Genomic DNA, 18,803 nt, shown 5'->3' with positions numbered 1-18,803 from the left:
GCAATAGGATTAATTGGCTCTGTGATGAGAAATATGAATGAAATGAGGGAAAATGGTTGGGATGCTCTTTTTGAAGAGGTAAAGGAGTTTTACCTCCTCAACAACATAGAAATTCCTAACATGGAAGATATGATACCAGTTAGAGGTCGTTCGAGATGTCGTGGTGCTAAATTAGTGAGTTACTACCATCATTTTCATCATGGAATTTTCAATGTTGTGATTGATCAGGTTTATTGTGAGTTAAACAATCGATTTCTAGAAAGATCAACTCAACTCTTGAGATGTGTTGCTTGTCTTGATCCGAGGGATTCTTTTGCCAACTTTGAAGTACAGAAGTTAGTTGAGCTTGCTAAGATTTATAAAGATGACTTCTGTGATTATGATTGCATAAAGCTTGCGGGTGACCTTCGTATATTCATTGATGAAGCCAGAAATGATGATAATTTTGACACTTGTATTGATCTTGGTAACCTTGCTGAGAAGATGGTTCAGACTAGAAGAGATATAGCTTTTCCTTTGGTGTATTGTCTCATTGAACATGCATTGATTTTGCCGGTGGCAACAGCAACAGTTGAAAGAGCCTTCTCTACTATGAATATTATCAAGACTGAATGAAGAAATAAAATGAATGATGATTGGTTGAATAGTAGCATGATGTGGTATATTGAGCGAGATTTGTTTGCGTTGATTGAAGATGAAAAAATTCTAAAGCGCTTTCAAGGCTTAAGAAACCATAAGATGAATTTGCCAAGCAAGAGCTCAAGGTGCGTGTTGTTTACTTATATTATATTAGTATATTTCAATACATAATGTTATCTTACTTTATATAGGGCTGAGATGTTGAAAATTTTTATGTAGAATTGAGGACGTCGGAACAAGTGGAAGTGGTGTTAATTCATGAAGACATGTATGGTTCTTTTTTTATCATGGAAGACTCTTAATTTGGTACTTTTCTACCTTCAATGTTCTATGTATTGTTTGAGTCTATTGGTTGAATACTTGGAATCTAGAGAATTATATAATTATCTGTGCTCTTTGAAAAATATGTTATATCTAATAATATATGGCTAGTTGCCTTATATTAGTTAGCCCGGGGTGGAGGCCGTTTCTGGATCCGCCACGGCTTGAGATGGTTCTAGTTTGAACTGTTATTTATCATTGCTTCATCCGCCGCACCTCGCGACGGCCTGCCGGCCCCGGCCGCAACTTCCTGCCGCCGCTCACCGTCGGCTTATTCCACCAGCAGGACGCAGCCGCGCCGCGCTTCGTCCCTAGGGCTTCTGCGTCGCGCCGGTTCCTCAGCATCCGGGCGTCGCCGCTGCCGTTGCTGAGCACGCTCGTTGACGGCGGCCTGTTCGACTCCTCCCGCATCGAGGCCTCCAGGAACGGCCTCCTCGCCGTCGACGTCCGGCGCGGCGGCAAGCACGGCAGGGCCCTCAAGCTTTGCGTCTGCAACACCATGACCGGCCAAGAAGTGCACGTACTGCCTCCCCTTAGGGCCTTACCGCGTGCAAGGACGGCCTCGGGCACTACGCGTGCACGGTACTCACCGCCGACGACTACCACGGCGAGGACGACGGCATCGATCCGCCGCGGTCACCATCCTCCTATCGCCTGCTACTGGTGTACAGCTTGCGTCGCTTCACCGCGTTCCGGAGCTACTCGTCCGACGACGGTGGCAGTTGGAGCCCGGAGGCCAAGGTGACCGGTGCCCAGCTCGGCAAGATGCGACTGACACGCAATGGCGTCGTGGCCCCGGGCAGCCAACTGGCTGGCCAAGGACGTGGTGTTCGGGCTGCGCCTCGACACGCTGGAGGCGTCGGTGGCTTCTGCCTTCAGCCACATCGACCTTGCTCCACCTCTACTAATTTCTCATCCAAGAGTCACCTTGAACCGTAACAATAACTTTAATCTTGATCTCTAATCCTAGCCAGGAAGGTGAGGCCTCACTTGTACGCACAAAATTTTCATAAGAAAGGGCCAAAATGTGGATCCCAGCTCTCGGCTGAGAACACTTGCCATTGGTGCCATCTACAGAGTCATGGACCCCTGCATATATAAAGGCACCTGAGAAAGCAACAGAGAGGAGGTGAGAGACGAGAAGCACAAGCCATGGGATCTTTACAGAATTGTAATTTTTCATAAATTGTAGTAACCCAGCATCAGTAAACAAAATTTGTGAAAATGAATACATTCTGCACATGCAGTTCACAAATGTATGTTCCATGGTTAACATGGAACTAGATACTAGACTGAATGGAACAAGACTTGATTCAAATTTCGATTCAATCACCTCTGTTGCACTCACGCCGGCTTTTCATTGGCGTCTGAATTGAGCAGTACATCATCACTCAATATGTTCCAGGCTTGGCTTCGTGACTTCGTATTGCACTCGCACCAGCTTCACTCCGTTGACGTCTGAATCGAGCAGTACGTCATCAGTCAATACGTTCCAGGCTTGGCTCCGCGACTTCGTACTGCACTCGCTTCAGCTGGCGAAGCCAGATCATCACCTCTGTTGCACTGCAATGGAGAAAATCATGCACAAATAAGAAACAACGCAAGCATGTCTTCGTAACAAAAACTTCAACCTACGAAGACAGTAAGCGAAGTGACCCAGAACCAAAGTACCAATCCCCAACAGTAAATCGGCATCTGTTAACAAAAATTTGGGAGATATACTAGTCTGCACCTGCAATTCACAAAAGTGTGTTCCACAGCTACCCGGAAACTAGACTGAATGGAACGATACTTCATTCAATCTACCAGAGGCAGAGGCAGTTCCGCCAAAACCATCTAATTGCCATTTCAGATTTGAAAATCTCTAGTTACTCTACAGGATATAAAATATTTGGACCGATACACTATAGTTCAGTTTTCATTTTTAGTAACATATCCCAACTAGTATAATTGACATGCTGAGTCCATCGACCGGTAGAGTTCAACCCTATATCTGTTTGTAGTCCAATCAATTACAGAAGATGTATTGCGTATGAAAATTCTAATATTCGTATCTGTGCAGTTGATAACAGAACAAAATCGTAACTCAAGCAGAAAAGGGAAGTGCACATACCTGGAACAAAGGAGACAATCTGCAGTGAGCATAAACTTCAAGTATGGGTTAGGAAAGCAATGGCTAGCAAAAGATGATAATCATAACTTCTATTTCATGCACGTGCAATCAATTATGACAAGAATGTATTTCACAAAAAAAGATAACAATCATAACTGCTATTTGTCAAAGAAAACTGTGTAACAGTAAAAATATAACATGGTTTTAACTTTCCATGGCATCACACCACACTCATGGCCACCAAAGGATCGATCCAAGATGTTACTTTATCAATAGATGAACTAATAGTTTAGTGGCCAGGATATTAAACATTTTGTTAAAACAATTTCTTTTGAAAACTCAAAATGATTTCAGCATTGTGCCAACAGGTTTTGATTGCAGTAATTCAGCATCTTTTGACAAAAGCTTGTAAGAATTAAAAACAGAATACAGCCCAAAACAGCACATTGATCATGTTTCACCTTTCACGTCGTACTTACTGAGGTACTAACTAAATGGAAACAGATTAGATCCAATCGCATAAGCAAAGAAATCTGTGCCAAACCATCTAACTGCCATCTTTGATGGTAACTATATGGAACCTAAAATCCAGATCTCTTCCATTGAAACGCAATATTTCAGATCTCAGTTACAGAAATACCGATGCACATGTGCACAATTAAGCAATAAGACAATCCAAGACGTGTGCAGCAACAATTTTGAACCAAAGAAATGTGTGCCAACCAATCTAATTGCAATCTGCAACACAGATTCTAGATGGAACCTAGATAAAACCCATGGTTTTCCTGTTTGAAACGCAATATTTCAGATCTCTGTTACAGAAAAACTAGTGCACATGAAAAGCTAACACTAGCAGCTGCACAATTAAGCAATGTATGTATGACGATCCAAGACGTTTGTGCGGTAACAAATGCTGAATCAAAGAAAAGGGCAAGGGGATGGCAGTGCACGTACCTTGAGCAAGGAAAGCAACACCTGCAATCGGGTTAGGAAACACATACCTCACGGGGCCAAACCGAACCTAGCACATGTCCATCTCCGGCGGAGGAGGCGGGAGCTGCTCCACCACGGTCGTCCTTGCCGGCGCCGCCAGCTGCGGCGGTGGATCGAACTCGACGACGTAGACCCCGTCGACGTTCATGTGGTGTCGGATGAAGACCCACATGATGAGCGCGGTGGCGGTGTAGCACAGGCACTGGAGGACGCGGAGGACGGGGCCCCATAGGGCGGCGACCTCGGCGACCGGCGAGAGGGAGAGGAACCTGGCGAACTGGAGCGCGCAGTGGAGCCCGGCGTAGGCGCAGCCGAGCATATGCCCCCGGGGCCCCGCGCCGGAGAAGACGCAGTACATCGCGTAGGGAGCCAGCTTCATCTTCATCCGCGGCGGCCACGGCCGCTCCTCCACTTCGTCGTCCTCCTCCTCCGTTACCGGCGGCGGCGGCGCCATCGCAGGGCGGGTGTGGAAGGGGGGCGAGATCGACGAGCAGGGGATTCGAGGGGGATCGGGGGAGCCGGATCGATCGAGAGATCGCGAAGCGCGCGCGGAGCTCTGGTGGCGTAGGGATCGAGAGATCGGGATGCGGGGAATGGAAAGCTCGAGGGGATTGGATTGATTTAGTGGGAGGAGGGGAGGGGGAGGCGGCGCTAGGGCTTGGGGCGAGTCGGTTGGGTTGCGTCGCGTGGCCCTCACGCACGGACGCGCCAGCCGGAGCCAGGTGGACGAGCCGGACCGAGTCGGAGTCGGTCTGTGTGCGACCGAATGTACTACGAGTCTATAGGACGGTAATGGATAAGAACGGTCAATTGACCAATAAAAATTTTTCAAAGTTTTTCACCACCGTAAAGTTCGGCATTAAAAAAAATTTCCCATCGAAATTGAATTACCCATAATTTGGCCAAACATTCCAGAGAGGCTGAGGGCACGTTTGAAACTCTTGTTTTGCCTTGCCTCACCTTGCCCAGCAAGGTTTGCTGTTTGGTACTGCAGAAAAAACTTGCTTTGCTGAGCAAGCTTGCTCGGGCCAGCAAGGTTTTCCTTGCCAGCGCAGGCGAGCTGAATCGGCTCTCCTGCGCAAGCAAGCTGGCCTGCCAGCGGCAACTTGTGAAAATCCTGGCAAACTGAATATTGGCAAAAAAATCAGCACCCATATGAGGTCGGCACCGAATCGAGCGGCAATCTCGGCAGTGGCGAACCTCAAGTAGCACAAACGAGTTCCTCAGGCACTGGATTGCGTTCTTCCGTACTTGAATCTCAACTTCTTTACCTCCTATTCAATCCAGGCTCGATTCAGCTCGTCAACGGAAGTCCTGCGCCGCTCGTGAAATTGGATGCCGCCTCGCGTCTCCAGGCAACCGGGGCCGGCAGGCTCTTCGCATTGCAGATCTATGGACAGTCCGCCTCCTCCGCAGTTAGCCTCAGCTGCTTGCTATCCACAACATCTGCCAGCCATGCCCGGCCTTCTCCCGATCTGTGTTCTCGATATCTCCTTCCGTAGTTCCGTGGTTTTGTTTGTGTCTCTATGTCCCTCCCAATGACAGGGGAGCCCACCATCATGGTTTGATCAATGCTAGATGGCACAATCCGGATTGTTTCGATCTATGCTAGATTGCATGATTCAAGTGATTGTTGGATTGCAACAATCTGAAGAAAAGTTTGCGCCATCCACCTGTTTGATTGAAAGCTTTCTGGACTATAAAAGCTGGATTGTGCAATCGTAGAGGGATCCAAACAAAAGTTAATTCTTTTCACCAACCTGGCGCTCTCCGCCGATCACAAATTCGCAGCTCCCTAGCCTGGAATCACCAACTCACGCGCAACTCAGGCCCTGTTTAGTTACCCCAAAATTCCAACTTTGGCACTATGCAAAAAGAAGATTCTCCATCACATGAAACTTACGGTACATGCATGGAGTACTGAATGTAGACGAAATCAAAAACTAATTGTACAGTTTGGTTGTACTTTGTGAGATGAATCTTTTGAGCCTAATTAGTCAATATTTGGACAATAATTCACAAATACAAATGAAACTATACAGTATGCTATAATGCTGACGTAGTGATTTTGGTTATCCAAAATCGGGCAACTAAACAAGGCCTCAGGTTCTCTAGAACAAAATCTGACATGAACAGAATCAAAGTACGGTTCAATATGGTATGAAGGCAGCAAGATGATTGCCTACAGTACATTTTAAAGTTCCAGATCACAAAAGAAACGAATGATCAAGGAGAGAAATTATGGGTGTGATTGGTTCTCTTCCCTGAGGAGCCTGGCTCGCACCAGGGAACCAGGCCAGCCGGAACCAGGATCTGGGGATGCAAAGGGGTCGTGTTTGGTTGTCGTTTGAGTTAAACTAGGCTGCGAAGATACGGTGATTGGTTGCACGTACGAACCCGGAATTTAAAAATCAGACGCTGTTTGGTTGGTTGCATAGAGGCGGTTCCAATCACCACTTGCATTGAGCAGGTGAAGTTACCTGGCCGAACATAGTTTTTGAGGAAACTAGAGTTTGTAACTAAACTAAAATTATTTAGACTTTGAAACTAAAACCACAATTATTACAGCTTGAACTAAGATAATTAAAGCATCTAACAACATTAACATATATTTACAGTCCCATTGAGCATTCTTCATAATAGGTCGAGGTTGCGCCGATAGCTCTGTAGGTTCAAATTTTGCACCATGAAAAGCTTACATCGTTTCGTCTTTGGTCTTGTACTTCTTGTAGCATGCTCCCTTGAATCCATTCACCTGATCATGGCAAGCCTCCCAGGTAGAGTACACTCCAGTTTGACAACCAACACTGATAACGTACCAAGCCATGTGTTCTACAAAAATAGATAAAACAAAGTATCATTGGCCTTACAAATAACCTGACAAGAACTGCTCAGATTCAGAAAACAGAAATGACATATCATTGGCAAAGGGCTAATGCTTAGATTCAGGAACAGATGAAAGCATATAGCAAAATGACAGAAATTAGCACAGAACAAAGTATCATTGGCCTTACAAATAACCTGACAAGAACTGCTCAGATTCAGAAAATAGAAATGCACATATCATTGGCAAAGGGCTAATGCTCAGATTCAGGAACAGATGAAAGCATATAGCAAAATGACAGAATTTAGCACAGATTATGAATTAGATGAAATCATGTTGCAAAATGACAGGATTTAGGACATAATTGAGATAAATAACTGAATCAGGAATGTACTGATCAGTTTCAAAGGGCATAAGCTCATATTCTGAATTATATGTAAGTAGGTAGCAAAATGATAGCAATTAGGACAGAATGTATATAAATGAGTGCAACATGAATGAACTTATCATTGGCATTGGGCATATGGTCACAGTAACATTAGAACAACACAACAAATAACTGCAGAAATCAGGAGCCATATGCTTAGACAGGCAATGACATGAAAGCAACAAGCAACAACAGCATCATTGGCAATAGGCATATGCTCAGAATGAAAATAACAATAAAGCAACAGCAACATCATTGGCAATGCGCATATGCTAATTCATCAACACAGCAGCATCATTGGCAATGGGCATATGCTCAGTCATCACCAGTCAGTCAGTCATCACATCTGATGAATCAATGTTCAGTCACTAATCAGCTACCAGGAGGCTACCAACAGAAGAGGGTCAGCCTGACTGCACAAAAGAATGAAAGAGTGGACCTGGAGGCTCATGCAAAAAAAAAGCCACCATCTGATCAGCAGTCACTGCACAAAAGAATAGTCACTACACAAAAGTAGGTCTCTGCACAAGAGCCTCACTGCATGTAGAAGTGCTTTGCCAAGTAGGTCCTCAACCACAGCACCCTGTGAGAACCATTCATCTTGACAAAAGCAGCACCATAAACCTTGTTGCCAAGAAGGTGTTCATAGGCAGCCATTAGTTCTTCATCAGTGAAACCAGGCATGAACATGATAGCATCATATAGATCAGGGTGCACATCCTCTACCTTGGTCTGAATAATGGTATTGGCAACATTGTTGACAGCATCAGTCATCCCAGTCATCACCAAAATATCCCCCTCACTAAGCATGGACCTCTTCCTCTTGTTCCCTGCTTCCTAACCAAGAGGACCAGCAGGTTGACACTTCCCTGCCATATCATCCAGCTTGATATGGTTATTCTCTGAATCTGCAAAGTCAGAAGGGGACCCCAAAGGTTCACTGGATCCCATAGCAAATTTCCCTGTTGCCAACCCATGCCCAAAGATCACCTCCATCTGCTGGTAGTTCTCAATGGGCTTGTTCAATAGTTCAGCATCCTTTGGGTGTGCCTGAAATCCAAACAACACATCATCAGTATATGCTCAGATTTTGGGTATCTTACAAAACAGATGAGGTAGTAAACATAAGATTACCTACATATGGCCCTTGTAGTGCTCATCCTCCAAAGTGATCATGAAGTTGTCATCATCCCACAGTGCACCACTCAGTTCTCTTAGTTTGATCACCCTGACCCACCTCTGTCTCCACTTCCTCAAATGGTTGTAGACTTGAGTCTCTGTGATCTCAAGCCCTGAGAACTCATTGACACTCTTGGCAACTTGGTTCAAGTGCACTTCCTTGAACCCCTTGTCAGTTCTCACACCAATAGAGATTAGTTGACAGAAGCGGCGAAGCACAAATGCAGACATCACATTAGTCCACCTCATAGCAGCTCTGGATTGCTGCCTAGCACCACCAACACCTGCAGCCAGACCTCCAGCAGCTGCGGCAGCCTGGCCAGCAGCTTGAGGTGCAGCCTGGCCACCAGCATGGATGGCAGCTTGGGCAACAACCTCAGCAGCCTCAAGTTCCTCCACCAGGTCAAACTGACCATTCATTTGTGCCATGTCCTAGTAAACATCATTGCATGTTGCCCATTGCCTCAGGAACTAGTAAAACATCATTGCATACAACCCAATGCCTCATGTATGTGCAATAACTATACAACAATGCATATAGAAACATAATGCACATATCATCATTGCATATAGCCCAAAGCCTCATGAAAATTAACAGAATGCACATATCATCATTGCATATAGCCCAAAGCCTCATGAAAATTAACAGAATGCACATATCATCACTGCACACTTGTCCATTGATTGTAGTTCAATTGGTTGGCTAATAACATCATAGCATAGTTGTCCAATGTTTGAAGGCACAAAGGGAACAGAAACATTACAACACCCTAGCAAAGTTATCCAATGTCTACAAATGTGCATTACCCCTACTAGCCCACATTTGATTAGCCCATTCATCTCTAACAGAAGCCCAAGCTGCATTGTCATCAACAGGGACCCATGGCCATTAACAGAATTAGGCTCCCATGTGGACTCAAGAGGAATAACCTCATCACGTCCATGTCCCAGAATCCAATTATGTAAAATGTAACAAGCAAGGACCAACTTCACTTGTGTCTTGAATGGATGAAAAGGTTTGTTGTCAATAATGCGAAATCTATTTTTTAAAGCCCCAAAAGCCCTTTCAACCGTAACACGCAGACTAGAATGCCTCAAATTGAACAGCTCCCTTGGATTGGTTGGGTAATTTCTACCACCAAACTCATTAAGATGATATCTAGTACCCCTGTAATGAAGTGTCCCCACACAAGTAGAGACTAAATGTGCTACAAATATTAGTCCCAGGAGGCTGATAACACATTTATTCGATAGATAATTCAGTTACCGTACAACTCTCGAGGGAGAGGGCGTGAGAGCCACGCAGCGATAAGAAGTAAATAAACAACAGCGTGACTGCCAAAAGACAGCACTCGGGACTACACGGCAGCAGCAGCAGCATCTTGGAAAGGCCAACACCACAGGCAGCGTTGGGTGCGGACACAACCTCCACTCAAGGTCTTCGGTGATGAAGTCCGGGTCTTCCTCTGTAGTAACAAAGCAAGGATGAGTACGAACGTACTCAACAAGTCCAACCCCATCCATGGAGGGGGATACAAGCAAGTATATGCACAGGATATATCAAGGATAGGCTAGGGTTTATTTGTAATAAAGCTAGATTTTCAACACATGCATGGGCTCGTTTTCAAACAAGTTTTCGTAAAGCTTTTCTTTAGTAACCGAAACATTAAGTGGGGTTGATCTTACCCAATAGGATCCAAGTTTTATCGCTATCGGACTCCCCGTCCGCCATAGCTCACGGCACAACTGCCAGACACTTCCAAAATCCAACACACACACACACACGACATCCATGCCCAAGTACTAGTTATGTGACCAAGCCGTAACTCGTCCAATACCATGGACACAGCTACCCGGATAGGTTTTAACTCTACAGAGGTTGTACACTTTTCCCACAAGTAGGGTACCGTAGCACGATCACCTTAGTGCCGGTGCGGATCCTAACAAAGCCATTACCCACCTAAGCTAAGACTGGCTAGCCCTTACGGAAGCACCCAAGGGGTTCACGGCTCATCCACGAGACTGTAACCGGGACCTAAGTTACCAAGATCTTACTCCTTTTCCATGGGCTCCCGTTGCTCACCAGCACCCCTGAAGACTAACAGTTTAGCTAGTGGGATTTATGCTAAGCCGTTGCCCATACAACGGTCGAGTGGTTGCACGATGGTGGAATTAGGCAAGATGACACATCAACTCGGTCCTTAACCATGACAAGATGGATATCTCCTGACATTGCTCAACCACTAAGGTACGAGCACAACATCCTGGTATTTCACACAAGAAACACCCATCTATCTCGTCTACACATTCCTTTCCTCTGAACCCGGAAAACCATTTTCGCAATTGCACACACACACATATTTATTTTCCGAATAAACCATTGTAATAATGATTGTAGTCGAGTAGCAATTTCCTAAGCATTCTAGCGGTGGTTATCGCCTAAATAGAGCGGATCATATTTAGAGGCAACCATAGGATAACAAGGAATGTTCATAACAATCAAGGGGTGGCTATCCAACCATATCTTGCAATAAAATAATATGCATTTTATAAAACAGGCCAATAGGTTGTGTTTGAAAAACTAGGTATTAAGTATGCATCAAAGGGTGAGATTGGACTTGCCGTCTTCAAAGCCTTCCGGGAGTTCCGGCTCGTGCTGCTGGTCCTCGGGCTCAACCAAATACACCCTTCGTGAAATAAAAACTGTTGACATCTCACGGGCAACTTCTTCGGCCGACCCACAAGGGCCCAGGCACCGCCTCTTCAACGCCGTTTCTCTCGCTTTCCCCATCCATCCGCTCGTCGCCAACCCAAAACCCTTGCCGCCTCGCTCAGCCGCCGCTCCACCTCTCGCATCCCAATCCCGCATCGCCACTGCCATGTTGCCTCCCGGATCTGGTGCCGCTGATGTCGCCGATCCCGGCTCCGCCTTGGCCATCGTTGCTGGCACAGTCACCGGGCACCATGTCCTGCACATCGAAGCCTACTCGCGCACCAAGGAAGAGCTACCCAATGGCGAGGGCATCAAGTCTTGTCCTTTCAGGGTTGGAGGTCGCTCCTAGCGGCTCTGGTACTACCCTAATGGCGAGCGCCCCCTTACACTGATTACATATCCATCTTCCTCTCCCCTTGAAGAGAGTGCTAAAGGGCCTGTCACCATCCACTACTAGAAATATGAGCATTCATCCTCTACCTTAGTACCGGTTGCTTTTTATCCGGTACTAATGTTAGCATTAGTACGGGGTCCAAAATTGGGGGGGTCCTCGGAGGTCTTTTAGTATCGGGTCGTAACACCACCCGGTACTGAAAGGTACGACCCGGTACTAATGCTCCTAGAACTTTTAGTACTGGATAATAACACCACCCGGTACTAAAGGATCACTTTTAGTGCCAGTACCGGGTTATAACACCACCCGGTACAAAATGATCACTTTTAGTACTGGGTGGTGGTAGGACCCAGTACTAAAGGTCTTTCCACGAGTTTACTTCAAAAATAAAGTATATCTACATTCATCACACGTACTGTGTAGGTAGACTGGTAAGGAAGGATCACGCGAGGATGGAGGTCGTGGGTTTGAATCCTCACGGACTGCGCACGTGCATATTACGCGTGACTTGTGACACACGCATATTTTTTTTCATTATTTTTTGGGAAAAAATGGATTAGTACTGGTTGGTCTCCCCAACTGGTACTAATACATACCTTTTAGTACCGGTTATTTGATCCGGTACTAAAGGACCTCCTTTAGCACCGATATAGAAGTACCGGTTGCACAGCCGGTAGTAAAGGGGGGTTTAGAGCCAGTACTGAAGGCCAGTTCCTCAGCAATGATCTAGAAGTGAGCACTGCCGCAACCACACTTGTATTGGCGGAACAGCACGACTGCCAGGGACTGAAGGAGGCTTGCATTGAGTTCGTGACATCTCCTGATGCACCGGAGGCCGCTGTCATGGTAACCGATGGCTTTGAGCATCTAACTAAAAGCTGCCCTGCTCTTGTGAAGGAGTTAATGTCCAACCTTGCTACCCGATTGTGCAAGAGAAGAAAGTTATGAGCATGAGCCTATGTTTTGGCAGTGACAATATTGGAATTACCCAGAAAAACGTTAGTGGATAAGCCTAAGCTATCAAGTACTACTTTAGTTTGTTATATGTGTATAGTCTCGTCGTCAAAAGTATGCGATGTACCTCGGCTTGTTTTTAGTTCAGTGGACGTATACTTTGTGGGTAAATTCTAGCCATGATGTAAGGAACAATTATTCTAATGCCACATGCAGCTACTTTAGTTATAATCCTGCATGCCTAGTACTACCATCAAAGTTAGCCAATTGTTCCTTCGTACGATGCTGGCAGCCAATTCAAATTCATGTTGCATGCATCTTCAGTTCAGTACAAAGGTTCATGGACATTCAGGGAGTACTAGGAACTCATTTCAGTCACTGCTGATGGACTTCGTATGAAAGATTTGGAAAGTTATTCATACTTGGATGAATTGACAGTTATACAGAGGTTAGTTGAATTACTCTATAGTCCTAGCACCTGTTTATCTCATGATATATTACTATCTTTTCTAGCAAATAAATGCATATCATGCTAGTGTTTTAATAGGTCCATCAGTCCAAGGTTTTCATGAAACCATGAATTTTTACCACTTGTTATCTGCATGAACAGTTGGAGTCTTTTGATAGACAAGATTGTGTCAAATCAGGAGTGCCGCAAAAGTTCCTTTGCTAACCACATGTAAAACTGGTTATCCACTTCATCTAGTCTCCAGCTCACTTAGCATGCGTTTAGCGCACTGGACATACACCTAGAAGTTGTTTACAGACTATTTGTTATTTGCTTTTGTGTTGTTTATGCGTCATTACTGTCTCATTTCACAAATTGAGCAGCATATGTACATGAATTTTGTGGAACTTCCTTTGAGCATCTGCTAAAAGCTGCCCTGCTCTTGTGAAGAAGTTAACGACCAAGCTTGCTCAAGAAACATTTTTGCTAATGTGAATTAGTTCATTTACAAAATTGCACATTGATTTCAGTTTTTTCTGACATTAGTTTAACTTTTATTTTGCTATGTGGGGAGTGCTTTGTTCAGTACAATGTGTCATTCAGGGTAAGTAGGATAAAGGCTTATGTATAGAAGATTTGCAAAGTTTATTCTTGCTACTAAAGGTGATGGTTATATAAAGCGAAAATTTTCAGCAATCCTAGTACTCGTAGTCATCCGTGTCTGTGTCTTGACGTATCACTATTTTTCTCTAGAATAAAAGAATGTTTGGGGCAGTACAGAAGGGCATACACCATGATCACTTAGTTCCTTGATTGTTCTTCTACTCGTTTGCGATCCATGAGGGCCTTGTGTACATATGAACTCTCTTTCCTTCTTAATTGAGAGGCAGAGCTCTTGCCATTTTCCTTCAGATAAAATAATATTCTCTAGCTAATTGATGCATAGCAGGCCGTTGCTTTTGTAAGTCTGTAGTTTCCAAGAATTTATTGCTACATGTTATTTAATTGCCAACTAAAGGCACTCTTGTGCCATTGTTTCTACATGAAAACTTTGCTGTATATATTACCAACGAGTCATGATATGCTTTTTTCGTATTTACAATATCATTTTTATTGTCATCTGCCTTATCTGCTTATATGTGTTTATTTCACACCACAGTTAATTTGATTCAACAATATTTCATTTGTTATCATCTTTGATTCAACAACATTTTATTTGTTACCATCTGAACTTTTACCGGCAATACTAGAAGTCGTAATGTGCTAACCTCACGTGTTGATTAATTTTATAACAAATTGTATACCAGTTCTGGTGCATGGATTGACTTCGACTAAAACACCAGCTTTCTGCTGAATTGGAGCCGAATATAAGATTGAACCAAACTGTGTTATTATTCTCTGCTGATCATCATAGATTCATACTTTCTTCATCTTGTCAGCATGGTGTGCAAGCTTGTCAGGTATAGCTATGGTCAGTTGGCTCAGGAGGATATGGAAAGATATGTGTTTGTATACTGTCTGTTTCATAACATCACTCTGCAGCCAAACAATTATAACTTGAGAGGTGGAAGCTGATTTGTGAATATAAATTGTGAAAGATTTCTAGTAAAACGCAGTTGTGATCTGGAGGGCGAACTAAATGTTTGTCCTCGGATAAGTACATTGCTTGTTGGAAATTCGACTGGAGGACCTGGAGGGGATTTTTGGAGGAATTATACTTACCAAAATTGGTGTTGCAAACATAACTGAACTGAAGTGTCACCATGAAAAATATTAAAGTGAAGTCTAATACTGATACCCCTGTCTAGTTCAACTAAACTGCTGTTTCTGGTATTGTCGATAGAATATCTTTACTGTGCTTGTGTTCTTCATGTTTGTGTTACTTTCGCGAGCTAAAGCAGAACCCTCCTTACAAGTTACAAATCAGGTGCAAACTCAGGTGACCTTTAGAAATCTTTGAAGCGTTACCTTTTGTTTCTTTTGACACTCTGTGCTACCAGTTTTCGGACAACTGATGCCTTGACTCAGGTGACCTTCTCTTGTGGGTGAGCTCCTAATCCATCAGGATTGAGTCCTTGGAGTAGTGTTTTACTTTTTACAACAATGGTCAAATGAGATAATTGGCCCCGCCATGAAATGAGCGAATTAGTTTTCTAGACTGTTTGCTGGGCATTTGACTTGAAAAGGTTTTCTTTTGCTAAATCTTTCTAGTGCACAATCTCATGCTGAAACTACAGGAATGGCTCTGGTCTCTAAAATTGGAGATTGCTCACTCGCTCAGCATCAGACCACATTATCCTTGTCGCTTGCACCAGTAAGGATGACAAATTTGAATTTTTACTGTCCTACATGATGGGCTTTGTAAAATTGCCATTGTAAACATGAGTTTTGCAAAATCACCACTAAAATGAGGAAAATGGAAAAGAAATCACTAAAATGAGGAAATGATTCAATGATGATTTTGCGAAGCCCATATTTGCGATGATAACTCCATTGTTTGGAATGTTAAAACATCCAAATGGATGGTCGCTTAACGGAGAGAGTTTTTTTTTTATCAAATTTTACCAAGTAACTGTCTTCTTGCATCTCATTGCCGTTTGCCCGGCGGCCGGCGGCGAGGTCTGGGCTGAACGGAAGTCAGACAGGCACCAGAAGCGGCCCATCCACGCGGAAAAAAATTGGGTGAGGACCGTCCGCAGGTCTGGGCTGAACGGAAGTCAGACAGGCACCAGAAGCGGCCCATCCACGCGGAAAAAAATTGGGTGAGGACCGTCCGCATACTTCTCTTATGCGGCCTCCCTCCCGATTTCTGCCGCATGGGTGTCCACCGCGATCGTGCGAGGGAACTCCGCTGGGAATGAAAGTGCGTGCTCGGCTCAGTCGCGTGGGAACGCCTGGGCTGCTAGCTCACTCGGCTCGCTCGTTCAATCGCTAGCTCCGTCGCTAGCTCGCTCGCTTGGCTCATCGTCAAAACCAGATGCGAAATAGAAACCAACGCTAGATGAGAAACAGAAACCGTCGTCCGCCCACGTTAAAACCTCCGCTAGATGATAACCGCCCGCCTCTCGTCAAAACCTCCGCTTGAGAATCCATTCGTTGTCTGCCACCACATCCCTTGTGTGCCGCCGACGCTACCACCGTTTTCCGGCGCCGTAGCCTAGGTCAGGAGAAGACGTCCTTGTGCGATCCTAGATCGTGGCATAGGAGGACAGCCGCCATAGAAATCTTCGACGAGCATCGCAGCCGTAGCAGCCGTCATGGGAGAAGGAGGCCAGGAGGATACCAATCTGCATTCCACGACAGGAGAAGCCTCCCCACATATCACAGTTGCAATGGCAGTAGGAAGCTAGGAGAAGGACAACGTTCTCGACTCATTGCTTACGGTGTCGTCTGTGCCTACCCTAACATACAACGGAATGTAGCCAACGCAGGTACATATTTTTTTCACATTCTTTGGTCATCATGAGTTTTCACGTATGTGTTTGACCGTGTTACATGACCTCCAGCTCCACTGATTTGTGACCATATATATGCTAGATTGCACAGAACTACTCCGACAATAACATTAGAGTTTGTTGCATGATACCCGAAGAAATAGCAGATGAAGCACAAGATAAGGTAACTAAATTACAAATAATTTGTTTAATTGAGAGCGTAATTTTTCATATCGCAAAGGTAAGTCACATTAATTCTTGACTTAATGTACAAGAGATGGCTGATGAAGTTGTGCAACCTATGATTGTTCCTGAAGTTGGAATGGCTTTCGAATCAGAGGATAAAGCTTATGAGATGTACAACACCTATGCCGGTAAGATTGGGTTTAGTATTAGAAAGAGCCATACAAAGCGACGAGGAGATGGGACTCTACGTCAGAAGTATTTGGTTTGCAGTAACGAAGGTCATCGAGAAACTGAGTCATCAAGGCACACTACAAGGACGGATTGTGGTGCTCGTGTTCAGTTTAGTATTAGTAAAGAGGGGATTTGGACGGTGAAAAAGGTTATACTTGATCACAACCATTACCTTGCTAGTCCAAATAAAAGGGACAAGCTGAGGTCCCAATGAAGTGTTCAAGAAGTGGACATGAAGCTAATTGGGCAGATGAGGCAATCCGGGATGAAGCCAGCCCAGGTTTTTGAGTTTATGAAGGAGTTTTATGGAGGAGCCGACAAAGTGCCATTCTCACGGATGGATTGCAACAATGAGATTGGCCATGAGCGCAAGAAGTACTTAGAATCCAATGATGCACAAACACTATTGGAATACTTGAAGCGTAAGCAGATAGAGGATCCAACTTTTTTTTATGCCATGCAAATAGAGAAGAAAGATGGTCGGATAGCTAATTTCTTTTGGGCAGACGGCCAATCTATCATGGATTACACATGTTTTGGTGATGTTGTGTCATTTGACACAACGTTTCAGACTAATAAGTTTGAAATGCCTTTTGCTCCATTCCTTAGAACCAACCATCACAAGCAGACTATCATTTTTGAGGCTGCACTGTTATTTGACGAGACTATACCATCATTTGTTTGGCTATTTGAAACCTTTCTAAGAGCAATGTCAGGCAAACATCCTAGCACAATCTTCACTCATCAAGACGCGGTCATGGCAGGAGCAATTGCTTATGTATTTCCAAACACAGGTCATCGCCTCTGTTTATGGCATATTTACCTTAATGTTGCTAAACATTTCAGCCATGTAATTCAAAAGCATCCTGACAAGTTTCTACCTGATTTTAAGAGATGTGTCTATGAAGACAGATCAGAGTTTTACTTAAAAAGAAGTGGGATGAGTTATTATGTGACTACAACCTTGAGGACAACAAATGGATGGCAAACCTATATGATTTGAGGGCAAAATGGGCTGCTGTGTATCGTGACTCATTTACAGCTGATATGAACTCGACCCAAAGGAGCGAAGGTATGAATAATGTATTTAACAAAAGATTTTGTAGAAAACTGGGTCTTTCGGAACTTCTTGAAGAATGTGAGAAGGTTTCCAGTACTCTTCATAATAATAAGTTGGATGAAGATTTTAATTCATGTCGAAAGAGCCCAGTTACTCATATTCTTCTGTTGAAGAAAGCAGTTGAGTCATATACAGGGAGGATGCATAAAGAGTTTGAGGAAGAATTTAGCAAACAATTTTCATTCTCTTGTAAGTTGTTGCAAGCCGAAGGGTCAATTCTAACATATACGGTTATGCATATGCATTCTGATTATGGAGCAACTATCATATTCAACAAAGCAGACAGTACCATTACATGTGCTTGCAGGAAGTACGAATCCATAGGTACGTATATATATTCAAATTTGAAATTGTAATAATACAACATCTAATACAAATTTATGAAACATGGCATTCATATCTGATACAAATTTATGAAACATGGCATTCATATCTGATAGGTATATTGTGCAAGCATGCTTCAAAGTTTTCAATGTCAACGATGTTTTCATTTTGCCTTCGCAATATATCCAACACAGATGGACAAAATATGCAAAGAGAGGATTTTATATTCAGAAACAAGGATATGAGGAGGAAAGTACACATGCCGCACGTATCTCACGGAAGGCAACATCTATTGCATTGAAGTGTTCAAAGTCAATTGAACTTTTTGATCTTTTGGAGGAAGCCACGGATAAGTTGGATTTGGATTGTCTTAGAGGGGCGTTTGGTTTCATTTGCTTATTTTTAGCATGTGTCACATCGAATGTTTAGATACTAATTAGAAGTATTAAACATAGACTATTTACAAAACCCATATAATAAAAGTGGAGGCTAAACGGCGAAAC

At 44.0% G+C, this 18,803-nt stretch overlaps 2 protein-coding genes across 2 annotated transcripts in view; one reads left to right on the top strand and one right to left on the bottom strand.

Annotated features, from left to right (window-relative positions):
• LOC101770707 (BTB/POZ and MATH domain-containing protein 2) overlaps positions 1–12,551 on the top strand; it is a 111,270-nt gene extending 98,719 nt beyond the window's left edge. Inside the window, exon 2 of the mRNA XM_014805803.1 lies at positions 12,328–12,551. Coding sequence (XP_014661289.1) covers positions 12,328–12,551 — 224 coding nt within the window. The remainder of the gene's footprint in view (positions 1–12,327) is intronic.
• LOC101770535 lies at positions 1,954–4,773 on the bottom strand. The gene is made up of 2 exons (XM_004983006.4): positions 2,294–4,773; positions 1,954–2,067 (listed from the first exon to the last, which is right to left on the bottom strand). Exon 1 carries the CDS (start codon positions 4,518–4,520, stop codon positions 4,095–4,097), a length of 426 nt encoding a protein of 141 aa, XP_004983063.1. The 5' UTR covers positions 4,521–4,773; the 3' UTR covers positions 1,954–2,067; positions 2,294–4,094.
• Positions 12,552–18,803: the final 6,252 nt, after the last annotated feature.

This window comes from Setaria italica, chromosome IX, assembly GCF_000263155.2.
Source record: "Setaria italica strain Yugu1 chromosome IX, Setaria_italica_v2.0, whole genome shotgun sequence".
Classification (NCBI taxonomy): domain Eukaryota; kingdom Viridiplantae; phylum Streptophyta; class Magnoliopsida; order Poales; family Poaceae; genus Setaria; species Setaria italica.
This window is presented reverse-complemented; position numbering and strand designations above follow the sequence as displayed.

Excerpts from the sequence above, each read along its gene's own strand:
- LOC101770535 (XM_004983006.4), bottom strand. The coding sequence starts at position 4,520 with ATGGCGCCGCCGCCGCCGGTAACGGAGGAGGAGGACGACGAAGTGGAG.